The sequence below is a fragment of the Capricornis sumatraensis genome, chromosome 1 (genome assembly GCF_032405125.1).
Source record: "Capricornis sumatraensis isolate serow.1 chromosome 1, serow.2, whole genome shotgun sequence".
Taxonomy (NCBI): domain Eukaryota; kingdom Metazoa; phylum Chordata; class Mammalia; order Artiodactyla; family Bovidae; genus Capricornis; species Capricornis sumatraensis.
This window is the reverse complement of record NC_091069.1, coordinates 32,210,500-32,227,727: the sequence shown is the minus strand read 5'-3', so window position 1 is coordinate 32,227,727 and position 17,228 is coordinate 32,210,500. Positions and strand designations below refer to the sequence as shown.

General features: G+C 39.7%; 1 protein-coding gene across 1 annotated transcript in view; it reads right to left on the bottom strand.

Moving 5' to 3' along the window:
* Positions 1–5,396: 5,396 nt before the first annotated feature.
* The window catches only part of NCOA1 (nuclear receptor coactivator 1), a 106,981-nt gene continuing 95,149 nt past the window's right edge, over positions 5,397–17,228 (bottom strand). Inside the window, exons 19-20 of the mRNA XM_068983236.1 lie at positions 11,496–11,585; positions 5,397–7,685 (exon numbers count right to left, since the gene is read on the bottom strand). Of these exons, the coding sequence (XP_068839337.1) occupies positions 7,515–7,685; positions 11,496–11,585 (261 nt within the window). The 3' untranslated portion in view covers positions 5,397–7,514. The remainder of the gene's footprint in view (positions 7,686–11,495; positions 11,586–17,228) is intronic.

Here is a 17,228-nt window from a genome sequence, read left to right as displayed (position 1 = left end):
ACTTTTGAGTAACTTATATGTGCATTAATTTTTTTTAGACACTACCTTTACAAAAATGAAAGTATTTAATATATCTGCTGGGATTTCCCTGGTTGTTCCAGTGGATAAGAGTCTACCTTGCAATGCAGGGGACACGCGTTTGATCCCTGGTCAGGGAACTAAAACCCCACATGCTACAGGGCAACTAAGCCACCACACTGCCACTACTGAGCCGACGTGCTGCAAACCAGAGCCTGTGCACCACAATGAAAGATCCTGCACGCGACAACAAAGATCCCTTGTGCTACAACTGAGCTCCAATATATATAAAACTGCTAATGTTCGATAAATTCTCCAGATATGTGGAGGCTCACATTTCATGAAAAAAGGGAACAATCAACAGGATAGAATCACGATCTTTTCTTGAACTCTTGGACAATCTGCAATCTTCCATTAGCTTAACAACCCAGACTCTAGGAAGAAAACTCAGCCCCTGGTCTATCAGCTCATTTCCCTTATTTAAAACACTACTTCTGAATCTATTTCTTCAATTGGCAGTTTAATCAATTAGCCTACTATGTAGAAGGCAGTGAGTGGGGGATAAAGGAGAGATGTGAACCTCTTTAATAAGCTTACAATTTGGTGGAAGAGAGAAACACGTACCTATACCCAAGTGCCAAATGGAGGCCCCAACACTGCCCAAGGCAGAACAGAATCTAATCTAAGTGTAGGGTCCAAGGAGGGCTTCATGGAAAGGCCACCTAAACATTACAGGGTGGGGAAAGAGAATGAATATGGCAACGGAAGTGGGAACACGGCAAATCCAAGAATGAAGGCCAGATCAGTGTGGCAGGATCATTTGCTTAGGGACAGTGTAGAGGGTCATTAAGTTTAAATGGCAGATTTCAGATCATGTATAGCCAAGAGTTAGTCACTAACAGATTTTGAAGATTGTGTTAAAAGAGACTTCTGTGATGACTTTGAAGGATGAATGTAAAAGGCACGAAGGTAGTTACTATAGTCACCCCCAGAACAGTCTAGAATTCAATCTCTGATCAATAGGCTTAGAAAGAAGATAGCTATGAGGCATTACGAAAGACAACTTTTTTAAAATTCAGTTAATAAGAGCAGGAGGAAGTTGTTGAAAATGACCACTAACAGAATGATGATGCAATTAATTCAGGTAGGGGATAAAGAAGCTATTTATCGGGAAATAAGTTATTTGGTTTAGGGCTTAAGTTTGAGGTGCTGATGGGGGTGGGGGTGGAGGGGAGGCAAAGTGGAGATAGCATCCATCTACATGATAATGTTCACCAGTTGGAAATTAGGGACTGAATCTTGAAGAGAGATCTTGGCTAGAAGAGTGGACTTAAGATGCACTTTAATGTAAGCAGCACTGGGTTCAAGGGAAAAGATGAAATTGTTCAGAGAATACAGGGACTTGCTTGAGAACTATTTCCCTTGCACAAATTTAAAATACAAAAAAAAAAAAATCAGTATTTTAACACATTCAAAATTAGTGCCCAGATTTTATTTTCAAAACAGAAACTCCAACAAGCTTTGAAGGAATTTGAGTTCCTGAGAAAAACTTCGCATTAGGATTCCCAGTCTTTATATGTCACTGTCTAAAGATGCTTTTAATAGTTGAATTGGGCAGTGGAAACAATGGCCAGTTTCATCACAAAGCCCAAGGATGGATTCTTGGGTCCAGCACTTATCAGCCACCTGACCATTTATCCAAGCTTCAGTTTCACCATTTGTAAGATGGTACTATGACCTACTCTCATTGCTTTGTAGGATTTTGAAGATCAAATGATCATCAATTGTATGTGAATGTGCTGTACAAACTAAGAAATTGTTAGCACAAGAGTATTAGCATAGCATATTGCCTGGCAGAGCAGAAGTGAAAGTATTTAACTGATTATAATCATCTCCATTACTAGGAAGGAGGGAAATGTCTGTGCTTCCCACACTTCCTATCAGAGTGTCTGTACTGCAGCAGCTCATATAAAATGGTATTAATCCTAAAAACTCGGTCTAAGGTTTGTTTTATTCTGTACCTTAGGACCTCTGGGCACTGGAGTGGGAGGAAAACCTGATGGAATATGGAAATTATTCCTTTAGCATTTTAAGTCTTCTTTCCTCAAGCCAATGTCTCAGGTTGGCCACAGATACCTCTAGGCGATGCTTAGTTCTGCTGGTGGCGCAAACAACCAAAGTTCTGAGATAAGCACCAACGGTTAGACCAGGGCTATCCTCCAGCAATGAAGAAAGATTTGTTGTCTTCAGAAGGATCAAGAGTGAAGAAAAAGTGAATGCTCCCGTGATCTGCTCCAAGAAGCCAAATTTGGCTCACCAAAGGGATCCTCTGCCGATCCTTTTACACCTGCCCCACAAGGGACCCACATTTTCCAAAGTTCTTTCACACTAAGGGAATGACACTGTCATTTCATGGAGCCTTCAAAGCGTCTCCCTGCGGTGCGGGAGACCCAGGTTCAATCCCTGGGTTGGGGAGATCCCCTAGAGAAGGAAATGGCAACCCACTCCAGTACTCTTGCCTGGAAAATTCCATGGACTGAGGAGCCTGGTAGGCTACAGTCCATGGGGTCGCAGAGTTGGACACGACTGAGCAACTTCACTCACTTCCTGTTAAGATACGCAGGGACAGAATGCCTCTCCCAAACTGTGTCGTGACTCCTGCTGACTTCATGCTAAAGCTCACCCCATTTCAGACTTCCAAAGGGCAGGCTCTCTGCCTGCCTCCAGAGAACGGGCCTTGTTTGCAAAGCCTGTTTTTAAGTCATAAAGTCTGCACACCCTATATGAAGTCCTAAATCATATAGTCCAGAATAGTTCATCCAGAACTTGGAATTAAGAGTTGGTTTCAAGTCCCAGTTCCTGTGTGTGTGTGTGTGTGTGTGTGTGTTAGTTGTGTTGACTCTTTGCGACCCCATGGACTGAAGCCTGCTAGGCTCCTCTGTCCATCATCCAGAACTTGGAATCAAAAGAGTTGGTTTCAAGTCCCAGTTCCAGTGTGTGTTATTCAGTTGTGTCCAAGTCTGCAATCTCATGCACTGAAGCCTGCTAGGCTCCTCTGTCCATGGAATCTCCAGGCAAGAATACTGGAGTGGGTTGCCATGTTCTTCTCAGGGGCTCCTCCCAACCCAGGGATCAAACCCATGTCTCCTGTATTGCAGTCAGATTCTTTTATGACCTTTCTCTTTACAACTTTCTCAGAGGACTGCAGAGGTTTAAATGAGATAATGTACCTAAAAAGTGCCTTAGAAATTGTTACAGTGCAAATTTATTTTCCCTGAATTTTTAGAATTATCAGCTCCAACAGACTGTGTAAAAGATATAAAGGCCTTAACTTCTGGCAGGATAGGGCTGTTATGGAAGAGACCTCAGCTACTGGCTGGCAGTTTCCAAGAGAGGATCCGAAAGCCTACTTCATATTCCTCCTGGAGCCAAAGGCTGATTTAAATTACTTTTCCTTCCACTGGCTGACATAACTCTAATAACATGTTTGAGAACTCAGAGCACTGGTTACCAGTTGAAAAGAGTAGCTCTCTGGGGCTCTTTCCTGCCTCCCGGCCTTCCTTCATATATGCTATTTCTCAGAATTCTCAGGGTGCTCTTCACTGAGCTCCTTTCTCTGCATCCTGCAAACCTCACTTCAAATACCATTTCTTCCTCAAGGAACCTTCTTTGAGTCACCAGACAAGGTCTCATTCACAAGGAAACTTCTTTATACCATGTGTGCATGCTCAGTTGCTTCAGTCATGTCTGACTCTTTGCGACCCTGTGAACCATAGCCTGCCAGAATTCTCTGTCCAGGGGATTCTTCAAGCAAGAATACTGGAGTGGGTTGCCATGCTCTCCAGGGGGATCTTCTGACCCAGGGATTGAACCTGTCTCTCTTATGTCTCATGCATTAGGAGGTGGGTTCTTTACCACTGGTGCCATCTGGGAAGCCCTTCCTTTTTACCACTTTATCCAATTGTGATTATAACTATGCAAGTCCTGCAATGTGTATATATGCTCTGAGAGGGCAACGTTCACATCTGTCTGAATCCTTCCATATCTTTGTGCCTTGGATAAAGACAATAAAATGCGCTGAATGAGGCCAGAGCTTTGTGCTTCTTCAATCTTGTTAAGAGCTCTTGTGGCAATGAACATAAAGCATATAAAGAAAACTAATTTAGTGCTGCAGAAAGGGTTCTGGATGGAGGAATGCTTCCTTTGGCAGATTTCTCCAATAAAAAAGAATTTATGGGCTTAATTAAATCATCAAGATTCTTTTCAGAGGAGCAGGAATGGTCAAGGATTGAGCTTGCCCTGAATTATTCACTGTATTCAAGTGGAGCAGCTCTTCTGGGAAGAGCAGTTAACATCAACAAGGAAATCAGCACAACTTCCTATGTAAACGGACAATGGTCCTTTCTTTCTCTTTGATTGGGAGGGCCCAGGGGAGACAGTTTCCAAGTGAGGAAACTACCTTAGGCAAAACCATACTTTGCTTAGGCAAGACGAAATTCTTCTATATCAACCGCACTTTTTCCTCAGTTGTTATTTGCTTTTCTAATGCCTTCCCACCCCTACCTTAAGATAAATTTAAATCAATGTTCAGCTTCATCTAAGAGAAATATCTTTTTTTTTTTTCACCTTATCCTGACTTTTGGAAAAAAGGCTTTGTTCCCCCAAAAGTATGACTTCAGACAACAGTGACAAAATCTGTGTGTGGTTATGTGTGAGAGTATGTGTGTGACAGATCCCCTCTCTTCCCTCTAAAATCACATTTGCGCACCCTCCTTACCCCACTGGCTCTGGGTGGCCAAGTGTTGGTAGATCTGGTTGCCTTAAAAACACACACACAAGAAATAGGGCCTGATTTTCATAAAATGCTTTGCCAAGAAGGAGCCTCAAGTAAGCTTTAACATTTGTGTAATAATAATAAATGTCTGTCTGTAAACACCAGTGACTGTGAGAAGGAGATTATCTCGTGGCCAGGCAGTGCTGCCCGGACCAGATTTCCTGGGTCAAGAAACAACAGGACCACAGCGTTTAATCATCAGACAAGTGGCCAGAGTTAGAATTTCCTCACAGCCTCCTATCACTGGGACCTTCTCAAATTTCACTGGGCTGGTTCTTATTAGGGTGACTCTGAGGCTTCAGGGATCATTTTTTATTATCCTTTAATTATCATTAGTCATTTTGGGTTTTGACAATTTCTGCACTATGTAAGCTTCTTTTCCTCCCTGTGAGAGAAGAAGGCAACTCATAGATTCAGTAGCTGGAAAAGTGAATTTCCTGTGGAATGACAGGAATTACATAGAAGCAAGCAATTTTATTTTCCTCAAATGTAGCAATAATTTTAATCTGTACATACATAAAACAAACAGTGCAATTATAAAACCTTGAAGGTGACATGCATACTTTAAGGTGCAGTTGGGATGGGGGAGGATGTTAGCATCTCCAATTTTCCTTACCGTTTTTTTTTGTTTTTTGTTTTTTTTAGTTCCTTATGCAAAAAGCACTGAGTCAGGAAACTTCATCTGGAATGCTGAAGTTAAAGGTGAACTTCCTGAAGTCTGCACGTCTAAGTATCACAAACAAAACAGAAATGACCTCCTAGAACAGTTTGAGAGGGAATAGAGTAATATGGCTGGGCTTTCAAGCTGGGAATGAATGAAATCAGGGATGCATTTTTCTGAAAAACTAAAAGAATGTTTGTAACTGAGTGTCCTGTTTCTGTTTCATAGTTGCTACCCACTTGAGCCCTTCCATAAATCTTTTTATTCAGTATAGGTTCTGAATAGATGCTGTTCAATGTTACTTGTAACTAAGGGTGATGAGATGCAGAAAAGAGGACCTGGGAAAATGGCTTCTTCCTTGATGTCTGAGTCCGTGCTCCTCTTCCATTGTTAGTTCTTATGGCCTTTTCTCTGCCATGGAAGCAGAGGTAGCTGGTGCACAATGTCAGATGTTGTCATCGTTCACAGGCCCGGGGCGGGCAGTACAGGCGAGGGACGGGGGGTCTACCTTTGCTTCTTCCACAATCCCTTTCTCAGGCTTTCCTGGCCTTTCAGTTGGAACTTCGAGAACTAGAAAGTCAGTTCACTGGGTCCTTGACTCAGAGGCCAGGATGAGACAAGACGTGGTACAGTGACAAGACACAAAGGGAAGATATGGTACCAATTAGCCTCGGAGCAGGATAGAGAGATTTATATTTGCACTGATGAGAATTCAAATTCCCAAAGTCAATCTAAAAAAAAAAAAAAATGAAGATTTTTCCTTTGAGTATTACTTTTTTTTCTGTACAAGTGGTCTGTGTACTTCTGGTGAGAATTCCTTGCACCACTCTCAAGTCAGCTGATCCCAGGGACACGCTGGGGCAGGAGGCGCTAGGCTCGTCTGGAACGGCTCTTTCTGGCAGTGACATTTTGATTTGAAACCCAAAGTAAATCCGTACGTGGCGTCATGGTTATTAAAATAATGAAATATTACTAGCCAAAGGTAACTGCAATTCAATCAATGTTATATTTCCACACACAGAAATTTAGAAAAATCAAGAGTATGATAATAAAAACCATAAAATTAAACAGAAGAAAATAAATTTCTACAAAAAATCATATATATGTACAGTGAGATTTAAAGGGAAAAATAAGCTACTTGAATCATAAATTTAATTTTATTTTAAATAACTTTAGCTAACCTCAGCTGTTAATACAATAAAAGCAGAAAGAACAGGCTGCCTTTTTTTTCTTCCAGATTTAAATCAGAGAATTGTATCTACAATAATTGACATAACTCACTTCTTGTCCTTCACCCATCTCATCAAAAATTATTGCATTTTCCCCCAAAATTGTATTTTTTTTGGATTCCTCTGTGAATATACTCATTTCGTCCTCGTTCCTGGAGGCATCTTGGTTTAAATCCATCTTTTAAAAAAGGAGAAGGGGTACATATGTGGAGGCAAAATATTCTCTCGAAGCCAACAGATACAGAGTTGCTAGAAGAAGCTGATTGTACACACAAGCTGCCTGGTTGGGAAGGGGAGGGCTGTTGATTCAGAGACGTGTGATAGCCTTTGGTGGACGGACACAGGCCAAGCCCCACCGGGCCCTTCTTCCCTGGCAGGGTCAGGACTGAGCCAGCTGAAGTGGAGCTGCATCTTCCCCTTAGAACTCATCCTTCTGGTTCTCCTCCAAAAGTCTTCATCCAGATAAGAAGCCAATGACTGATTACAAAAATAAGAATAATTAAATTTGGCTCAAGAGAGAGATTGTCCAACTGTTCTGCCTTGTTATTTTATCAATATCCAAGGCCTTTACAAAGAAAGAAACAAAAACATCTCTCAATCTCCCAACAAAAGTGAACTTTTTTCTTTTTTTTTTCTTTTTGTTTTTTGCTCCAAATGCTAGGACCTGAAGAATGGCTGCAGATTGAGATATCAAAAATCTCAGAAAAATATATAATATATTTGTATATCTCTGTAGGTCTATTATTTAAATTTCACATTCCTTTAAAAGTGGTTATTCAGTCAGTAGCTGCTGAAGGAGGCTCTTCTGCTGGGCCTGGGGGGTCTGTGGTCCTGCCGTGGGTTTTTGAGTTCCCAGTGGACCAGGCTGGTTCAGGTAAGGGTCCCCGCCTACCAGATTCACTGTACACTGGACGTCAGCAAACACCTGAACCTGTTGCACCTGCTGGAACACAAATAAAAGATGTGTTTAGACAGAAGGGTCTGCCCCCCCGGCTTATGAGTGGGTACTACTTGAAGTGGAAACTCACTAGAGCATTCCTCTAGTCTGTAGTCACCACAGAGAAGAACTCTTCTGTCTTCTTGTCCTACAAAAAGAAAATCGCTGCACTCATTTTGCTCAGGGTTCTGGAAAGTTCACACTTTAAAAATAAAATCAAAATTGGAATGGTCAAGCCTCCTACAGGGTTGCCATCAATACTGAAAATGAGCATCATTGCTAATATTGCCAAGATTGGGAAAAGCCCAGTTTCAGTCTGGGTATCCAGTGGTGGGTTTAAAAAATAGGCATATTATTTGGAAAACTGGTTATAAAAGCATTCTATGGATGACTTTAGGAGGGTAAAAAAATATCTTTATGATGTTAGAAAATTAAGGGCTCTAACCCTGTATTAGCAAAATAAAAACCACCACAACTCAGTAACAGGACATGAGTATTACTAAAATTAATGTCCAGAGGATTTGTGTAGTATCCAATATACTATTACATAGCTTCTTTACATATTACCTTTAGAATTACAGCAAAATATTAGTAGAACAATTTTATACTTAACTTATTTTTCCTGACAGACAGTCCATCCAAACGCATGAGCTGAAAATAACACTAAACTACTAGCTGAGAACAGTGTGAATTTTCCCTTTAACTATCAGGTTGGCCAAAAAGTTCATTCCGGTTTTTCCGTAAGAGCTTAATATTTTCAGTAATAATGCACATATTCCTTTGAAAAGTCTAAGGTTACATAGTTTTAACATTTTCTACCAGGAAAACAAAGCCAGAGTTAGTCTTTACCAACCAGCCTTATTATTAGAAAGTCGCTTGTAGAACTGATGAGGCCAGTATCACACTTGTGAATGTTTCAGACCAACAGTGGAGATGCCTTCTAAGGCATCCAAAGCATCTATCTGTCTCCACAACTGGCAAACTTGTGTGTGTTTAATAGGTTCAGGAAGTATTTTAGATTAGTGATAAGATTTTTTTGGGGGGTCTTTGATGACTAAATTCATGCCAATCATACTCAGCATTTCTGAAAACTTTTCTGTCCTAATTGAATAAAAGCTGCTTTCCATCAACCTTAACAGGCCAACTGTCAAATCTCCCGACTATCCAATTTCTTCATCAGTCTAATGCCTGATGTTTTCTCCTCACGACTCACTTGATTTACTTTCACCTCTACTCCACTCTCTTGGATAACGCTGATGGTTTCTGAGCCGAGTGTTTTTGTGTCTGATGAATTAAATCTCTATGTACATTAGTGTCATTTCTCTCCTCATCCTCCTCTCTCCCCCAGTTTCCCAAACTTTGCTTCTTGTTCCCATAGGCTCCCATTTGGCTTTCTTCTTTTTCGGGGCTCTTTCTTGTGTACCTAACATACACTAGCTCTCTGTCTGAGTCTGTTCTGTAGCTGCCTCTGTGCCCTCCACCCACCATTGTTCTCTGTAATTTCTCATTCCTACTCTTTTCCCTCTAGAGCTCCAACCTTGGCCTTCATCTCTCTCTGTGTTAACAATTCCCCTGTGTTCCCGTTCTCTCCTTTTCCCCATCCCAGCTCTCCGAAGGCAGAGAGCCTTGAATCCTCCCCTAGTCCTTCTCTCCTATTTCTTTCCTTTCTCCTTTTCTGTACAACTATCTTATACTTCTATCTAACTCACTCCCCAGCTTTCGTCTGGCAAGTACAAAAACATTAGAGCAAATAGAGATTTCATGATGAGCCACTATAGAAAGAAGATTTTGCTATAAACACAAACTACAGTGCATTTAGGCAATGGCTGATTAAAGAAAAATAACACAGAATTTTGTTTATATGTTTCAACATATGAAATACATAAGGTGTTTGTGCCTCTAAACTCAAAAAAATTGTTGATAAAGGCATGATAAAACAAATGTGAGAAAATTCTGCTCCTTTAAAAAGAATGTTATATTAAAAAAGATCACCTACTTAGAACTTTTAAAAATTGAAAAGATTAAACCAAACTCCCAAAGTACATATTTCAGCCTTTTTGAATTATTACGTAATCATGGTGCCTCAGACCAGATCTCAAAGGACTTCTGATACTGCTATAACTTCACAGACAGGCAAAGCAATACAAAAACAAAGCTTATGATTTGCCAGGTGAGAGGGGTAATGTGAGAGCTGAGTCCCAACCTCTTAAGATCTTCTGACACAGTTTCTACTTCAATTCAAATACTGTCCCAGGACTTAGGAACTTTGAAACTCAGGTGTTTTGTCTTAAGTAATTTGTTAAGTTACCCCAGTATATGTCTCTGTAAGTATGAGACTTTTAAAAAACTTCTAGTGAATGAAGACCTCAATTCCCCCAGCACAAAAGCCTCTCTTCACACAGCACACAGGACTCAGATCGTATTTCCTGAGGCTCCAACTATGAACACAGTTCCCTAACGGGTTTTTCTCTTTCAGAGCTGGTTGCCCAGTGCTCTTCCTCTTCCCCTTCTCCCCCTTAAGATGAAGCCTAAACTAGGTCTTTCATCACTGTTCCCCTTCAGGAATGATGGTCCACTCGCAGGACTGAATTTGAATCCCTTGGAGTTTAGCATTCAAGGCCCTTGGAAATTTGCCCCAACCTACTCTCCCATTTTTAGTTCCAATGAATTCTTGTTACAAACCCTTTATTCTTGTTGGGTGGGTTCCCAGGACTATGCTGATATTACTGTTTCCCTGTCTCTGTGCCCTCTAACTTCCAATCCCCTGGACTTTCAAACTCACCTCCTTCCCCAGCCTCCAAAACCCACAATACCTTTCTACTCACTTGCTCTGCTAACTGTCCTTCAAGGCCCAGTTCAGTCCCATCTCCCACATAGATGCTCTTCTGACCGTCTCTACGACGTCTCCCTTCTTTGAATGGTTATGGGTCTTGTTACTTGTAATCAATTTGCATTTGCCTTCTTTGGTTATGTAACAATTCATGTGCATATGTCTGAATGTTTTATCAGGCCCTAAGTGGTATGGCAGAAAGAGCATGAACTTTGGTGTTGGAAAGACCTGGGCTTGAACCTCAGCTCTGCCACTTTCTTTCCTGTGAATTACATAGTCAAATCTCCTCAGGTTCTGTTTCATCATCTATGTGAGAAAAAAGGGAAACTGACTCCTTCATAGAGTTATACTGATGCTTACATGAGACGAAGCACACAGTGCCTAACACAATGCCTGGCAAATCATAGCTTTCTTTCCTCACGTCTTACCATAGTTCACCTAAAGAGCAAACATGGCTCATGTTTCTTTGTTCATGTTTCCTCCACCTTCGCATAAGGCCTATATACTTTTTTAAAATCTTAATTTATGTTAATATAGGAAAGTGGCCACCCCTGTTATTTGTATTGCTCTGAAACAAACTTCTAAAAAGAGGCAGAGTACACAACATGCATTCTGTTTTGTCTGAATTTATTGTGCTCTTTTGAGGTATTTTGATTACACACAAGTTTTAGCACTGTTTACTTACAAATAGCAATTAGTGGTCACCATCTGTGATCCCTTATCCTGACACTTAATATTGATTAAACATTCTGAAAGCATAACTCATTTAACCCTCTCATAATCCTGTGAGCAGATTAGTTCTGCTGGTTACACAGCAACTCAGGAAAGTTCCCTAACACCCCTAGGATGACATGGCTAAGAGCAGAGCCAGGACTCACACCCAGCTCTGACTCTCAAGGTCCGGCTGTCAACCATGATGCTATACAAAGTTTCCTGTGTATCTAGATAAAATTTGACAGCTCTGGGCTTAGAACTGTCTTACTGACCTGGGTTCCATCTGCTTCTGTTTTGAGAAGGTCAGTGGATGAGAGCTGGTTGCAGTAGAGGCCTGTGTGTCTCAGTGCTGGATCATTTATCTATTAAAGGAAGTATAAGACCAGATTACAAGCTAGTTGTTTAAGCTGAAGACCAAATTCCTCAATGAGGAACAATCTCATTGACAGAAAAGTAATGGGAAGAGAGCAGGAATAACAAGCTTAGCAATTTACTGTGTTGTCAGAAGTCAGGACAGTGGTTCCCTTCATAGGAGGAGAGAGAGATGTAAGGGAGTGTGTAACGGGAGAACCTCTGGGGTGCTGCTGGTAATGTTCTGTTTCTTGATCTAGGTGACAGTTATAAAGGTGTGTTCAGTGTATGAAAATTCATCTAGTTGTATACTCTTCTTTATATTCTTATATATGATAACTTTAATAAGTTAATTCAACACTCACCAAAGTTAATTAGCAAAACACTTCCACTGCCAGGCAAGATTCAGTAACAGGGATCAGATTTATCCTCTGCCTGAATCAACTAAAAAATTGGACAAAAATGTGTGAAACGAACACATTCAAGACCTTGGACAAAGGCAATGAAGGAAAGTTGTTCCTAAGGACTGGGAAACAATTGAGGTGAGTCCTACCATGATCCCCGCCTACTGCCTAAGAGAATTTGAGGACAGTATGAGGACAAGGAACCAGACAATGCCTGGCAGTCTCACTGAGATGAGAGGATATAGCTAGAATTCATAGAGCAGAATATCAGATGAGAGAGTACACAGAGAGAGAAAACCCTAAAGATCTGCAGAGTCCCCGCAAGTCTGCAGCTTAGTACTGATCAGTTGATTAATGGATCCATTAATGATTAATGGATCTTAGGGAACTACCTAAAGCAGAGGAAAGATTCATCTGAAAAGATGTACATGGAATAATTCTCAAAGATCACACAGAGTTGGGAATAGGTTCTGATCCCACCAGCCAGAGTGAAAAACATCATAATTCAGGTAGTATCAGGTAGTGTACTAGAATGGTTTTGCTGCAGTGGTAGGGTAAAATTAGCCCTATACTAAATACTGTTCTAGTTCTACTAAACAAAAAAGCAAGACCTGAAAAAATTCAAACTGTTTATTTCCAGGTAATTTAAACATTTCCCAAAACAAACCTATATATTTATGGGAACATAAACAAGGTAAACTACCCCAGGCATCCTAGCGGTGCAAAGAAATAGAGGAAAACAACAGAATGGGAAAGACTAGAGATCTCCTCAAGAAAATTAGAGATACCAAGGGAACATTTCATGCAAAGATGGGCTCGATAAAGGAGAGAAATGGTAATGGACCTAACAGAAGCAGAAGATATTAAGAAGAAGTGGCAAGAATACACAGAAGAACTGTACAAAAAAGATCTTCACGACCAAGATAATCATGATGGTATGATCACTCACCTAGAGGCAGACATCCTAGAATGTGAAGTCAAGTGGTCCTTAGAAAGCATTACTACGAACAAAGCTAGTGGAGGTGATGAAATTCCAGTTGAGCTATTTCAAATCCTGAAAGATGATGCTGTGAAAGTGCTGCACTCAGTATGCCAGCAAATTTGGAAAACTCAGCAGTGGCCATAGGACTGGAAAAGGTCAGTTTTCATTCCAATCCCAAAGAAAGGCAATGCCAAAGAATGCTCAAACTACCACACAATTGCACTCATCTCACATGCTAGTAAGGTAATGCTCAAAATTCTCCAAGCCAGGCTTCAGCAATATGGGAACCATGAACTTCCTGATGTTCAAGCTGGTTTTAGAAAAGGCAGAGGAACCAGAGATTAAATTGCCAACATCCGATGGATCATCGAAAAAGCAAGAGAGTTTCAGAAAAACATCTATTTCTGCTTTATTGACTATGCCAAAGCCGTTGACTGTGGATCACAATAAACTGTGGAAAATTCTGAAAGAGATGGGAATACCAGACCACCTGACCTGCCTCTTGAGAAACCTGTATGCAGGTCAGGAAGCAACAGTTAGAACTGGACATGGAACAACAGACTGTTCCAAATAGGAAAAGGAGTACATCAAGGCTGTATATTGTCACCCTGCTTATTTAACTTACATGCAGAGTACATCATGAGAAATGCTGGACTGGAAGAAACACAAGCTGGAATCAAGATTGCCGGGAAAAATATCAATAACCTCAGATATGCAGATGATACCACCCTTATGGCAGAAAGTGAAGAGGAACTAAAGAGCCTCTTGATGAAAGTGAAAGAGGAGAGTGAAAAAGTTGGCTTAAAGCTCAACATTCAGGAAATGAAGATCATGGCATCTGGTCCCATCACTTCATGGGAAATAGATGGGGAAACAGTGGAAATAGTGTCAGACTTTATTTTTTTTGGCTCCAAAATCACTGCAGATGGTGACTGCAGGCATGAAATTAAAAGAGGCTTACTCCTTGGAAGAAAAGTTATGACCAACCTAGATAGCATATTGAAAAGCAGAGACATTACTTTGCCAACAAAGGTCCATCTAAGTCAAGGCTATGGTTTTTCCAGTGGTCATGTAAGGATGTGAGAGTTGGACTGTGAAGAAAGCTGAGTGCCGAAGAATTGATGCTTTTGAACTGTGGTGTTGGAGAAGACTCTTGAGAGTCCCTTGGACTGCAAGGAGATCCAACCAGTCCATGCTAAAGGGGATCAATCCTGAGTGTTCTTTGGAAGGAATGATGCTAAAACTGAAACTCCAATACTTTGGCCACCTCATGCGAAGAGTTGACTCATTGGAAAAGACTCTGATGCTGGGAGGGATTGGGGGCAGGGGGAAAAGGGGACGATAGAGGATGAGATGGCTGGATGGCATTGCTGACTCGATGGATGTGAGTTTGAGTGGACTCCGGGAGGTGGTGATGGACAAGGAGGCCTGGCGTGCTGCAATTCATGGGGTCGCAAAGAGTCGGACACGACTGAGCAACTGAACTGACTAACTGAACTGAACTGAAACAAGGTAAAATTCTCATGTCTGGTATCCAATAAAAAATTACCAGGTGTGCAAAGTAGCAGACTCTGACATAATCATACCAATGTTTTCTTAGGTCAGTCTTCCAAGATAATAGAAATAAAAGCAAAAATAAACCAACAGGAGTTAATCAAATTATAAGTTTTTGTACAGTAAAGGAAACTATAAATAAAATTAAAAGACCACCTATGGACTGGAAGAAAAAATGTCTGCAAATGATGTAATTGACAAAGGCTTAATTTCCAAAATATACAGTTTATACAAGTCAATAACAAAAACCAAATAACCAAATCGAATAATGGGCAGAAGACCTAAACAGACATTTCTCCAAAAAAGACATACAGATGGCCAACAGTTACATGAAAAGATGTTCATCGATGCTGATGATTAGAAAAATGCAAATCAAAACTACAATGAGGGGACTTCCCTGGCAGTCCAGTGGTTAAGACTCTGTTCTTCCACTGCAGAGGGCATGCCACATACCACAGCCAAACCCCCCCAAAAAACAACAAAAAAACAACTACAATGAAGTACCACCTCACACTGGTCAGAATGGCCATCATTAAGCAGTCTACAAATAATAAATGCTGAAGAGGGTGTGCACAGAAAAGAGAACCCTCTTGCACTGTTGGTGGGAACATAAATTGGTAGAGAATAGATTTGTGGTTGCTGAGGGGGTAAGGGGGTAGGGGAGAGAAGGACTGGGAGTTTGGGATTAGCGGATGCAAATTATTATACATAGGATGGATAAACAACAAGGTCTTACTGTATAGCACAGGAAATTATATTAAATAAACTGTGATAAACCATAACAGAAATAAAAAGAAAGTAGCAAGAAAATGATCCATAATTTAGCGAAAAAAAGTCAGTCAGCTGAAACCAATTCCCAAATAATGCAGATGCCAGAAGTGACAAGCAAGACTATTAACAGTTATAATAACCATATTCCATATATTCAAGAAAACAGCAGAAATACTGAACATGTTAGAGATATGGAAGATATAAAAGGGGTTCAAAGTGAACTTCTAGAGATGAAAATAGCAACATCTGAGATAAAAAATACACTAGATAAAATTGACAGATCAGCTATTGCAAAAGAAAAAAATAGTGAATCTGACATTACAGCAATACAAATTATCCAAAATGAAACACATAGAAAAAAAATGACTGGTCTCATATTCCCTTAAAATCTCCAAGCCCAAAGAATCAGTGAGCTGTGGGGTAACTTCAGATGGCCTACAATATGTGTAATTAAAGTCTCTGAAGGAGAGGAGGGGGGTGGTGACAGAAAAAAAAATAGCTGAAGTAATAATGGCCAATACTTTTCCAGATTTGATGAAAATTATATACCTGTGAATCAAGATTACTGAACCCCAACCCAAGCAGAGAACTATGAATAGAATCACACTGAGGCATATAATAATCAAATTATCTAAAACCAGTGATAAAGAGAGTAACTCTTAGAAGTACCTAGAAAGGGAAAAAGATCAATCATGTCCAAAGGAACAAAAATAAAAGTGATAGCAGATATCTTATCAGAAATACAGTGGAGCAATGTCTTTAAAGTATGGAAAACTACCAATCTAGAATTCAGGGAAAAGAATTTTCAAAGACGAAAGTGAAACAACATCTTTTCAGACACATGAAAGCTGAAAGAATTCACCACCAGCAGACCTGTATTAAAAAAATGTTAAATGAAGATCTTCTGGTGGAAGGAGAATGATACCAGATGGAAATATGGATCTACAGCAAGGAATGAAGAACACCAGAAATAACTACATGAGGAAATATAAAAATTACCTACTTAAACCTTAAAAAATATAATTGTTTAAAAGTTTTTCAGTAAAAAAGTACTAACAACATATTGTAGGGTATATAACATATATACGGTAATGTTCTTTTTTTTTTTTTTTTACGGTAATGTTCTGACACGACAGACATGATATGTATGACAACAATAGCATAGGAAGGGAGAAATGGAAATAAACTGATGTGAGATTTTTGTATTTATATGAGATGATATAATTGCATTTGAAGGCAGATGGTGACAAAGATGTATACTATAAACTCTAAAGCAACCACTAAAACAACAGGAATTATTTATAGCTAATAAAGCAACAAAGGAGTTACACTAAAAAAGACAAGATGGGAGAAAGAAAATAAGATGAGAGACTTAAATCTTCAGTATCAACATCAACAATCACATTAAATATAAATGATCTAGCTACTCTAGGTAAAAGGCAGAGATTGTTAAACTGAATAAAAAAGCAAGACCCAACTATATAAAAAATACATTTTAAATGTAATATTCTTTTACCTAATTCATTATATTTTTTATTACTTTGTCTTAATATACAAGAGACAATGAATAATTCTAATAACTGAAAAACAACAACATAATAACAAGGACAAGAAACAATACTATTTAGTTCTTATATTCTGTTATAATATCACTAGGTTGCTGGTTTTTTTTTTCCCTGCTAACTTCTCTGGACAATGGGAATTTTTTTTTTTAAATTCAAATCAAAAAGGAATTCTAAAGAAAAGGTAATTAGTGTTTACATGTTTTTATGACTTGCTATAAATTATGGCTATATGGCTATAGTATAGTCACCATAGTCTACTTTGTGGTTGCTGATAGAATAGTAATTACAGAGAGTTACCCAAAGATCTTAAATATCACTTTGAACTTAATCATTCATTCCTTAAAAATCTTTAGGAGGCTCCAAGATTAACTGGGCATT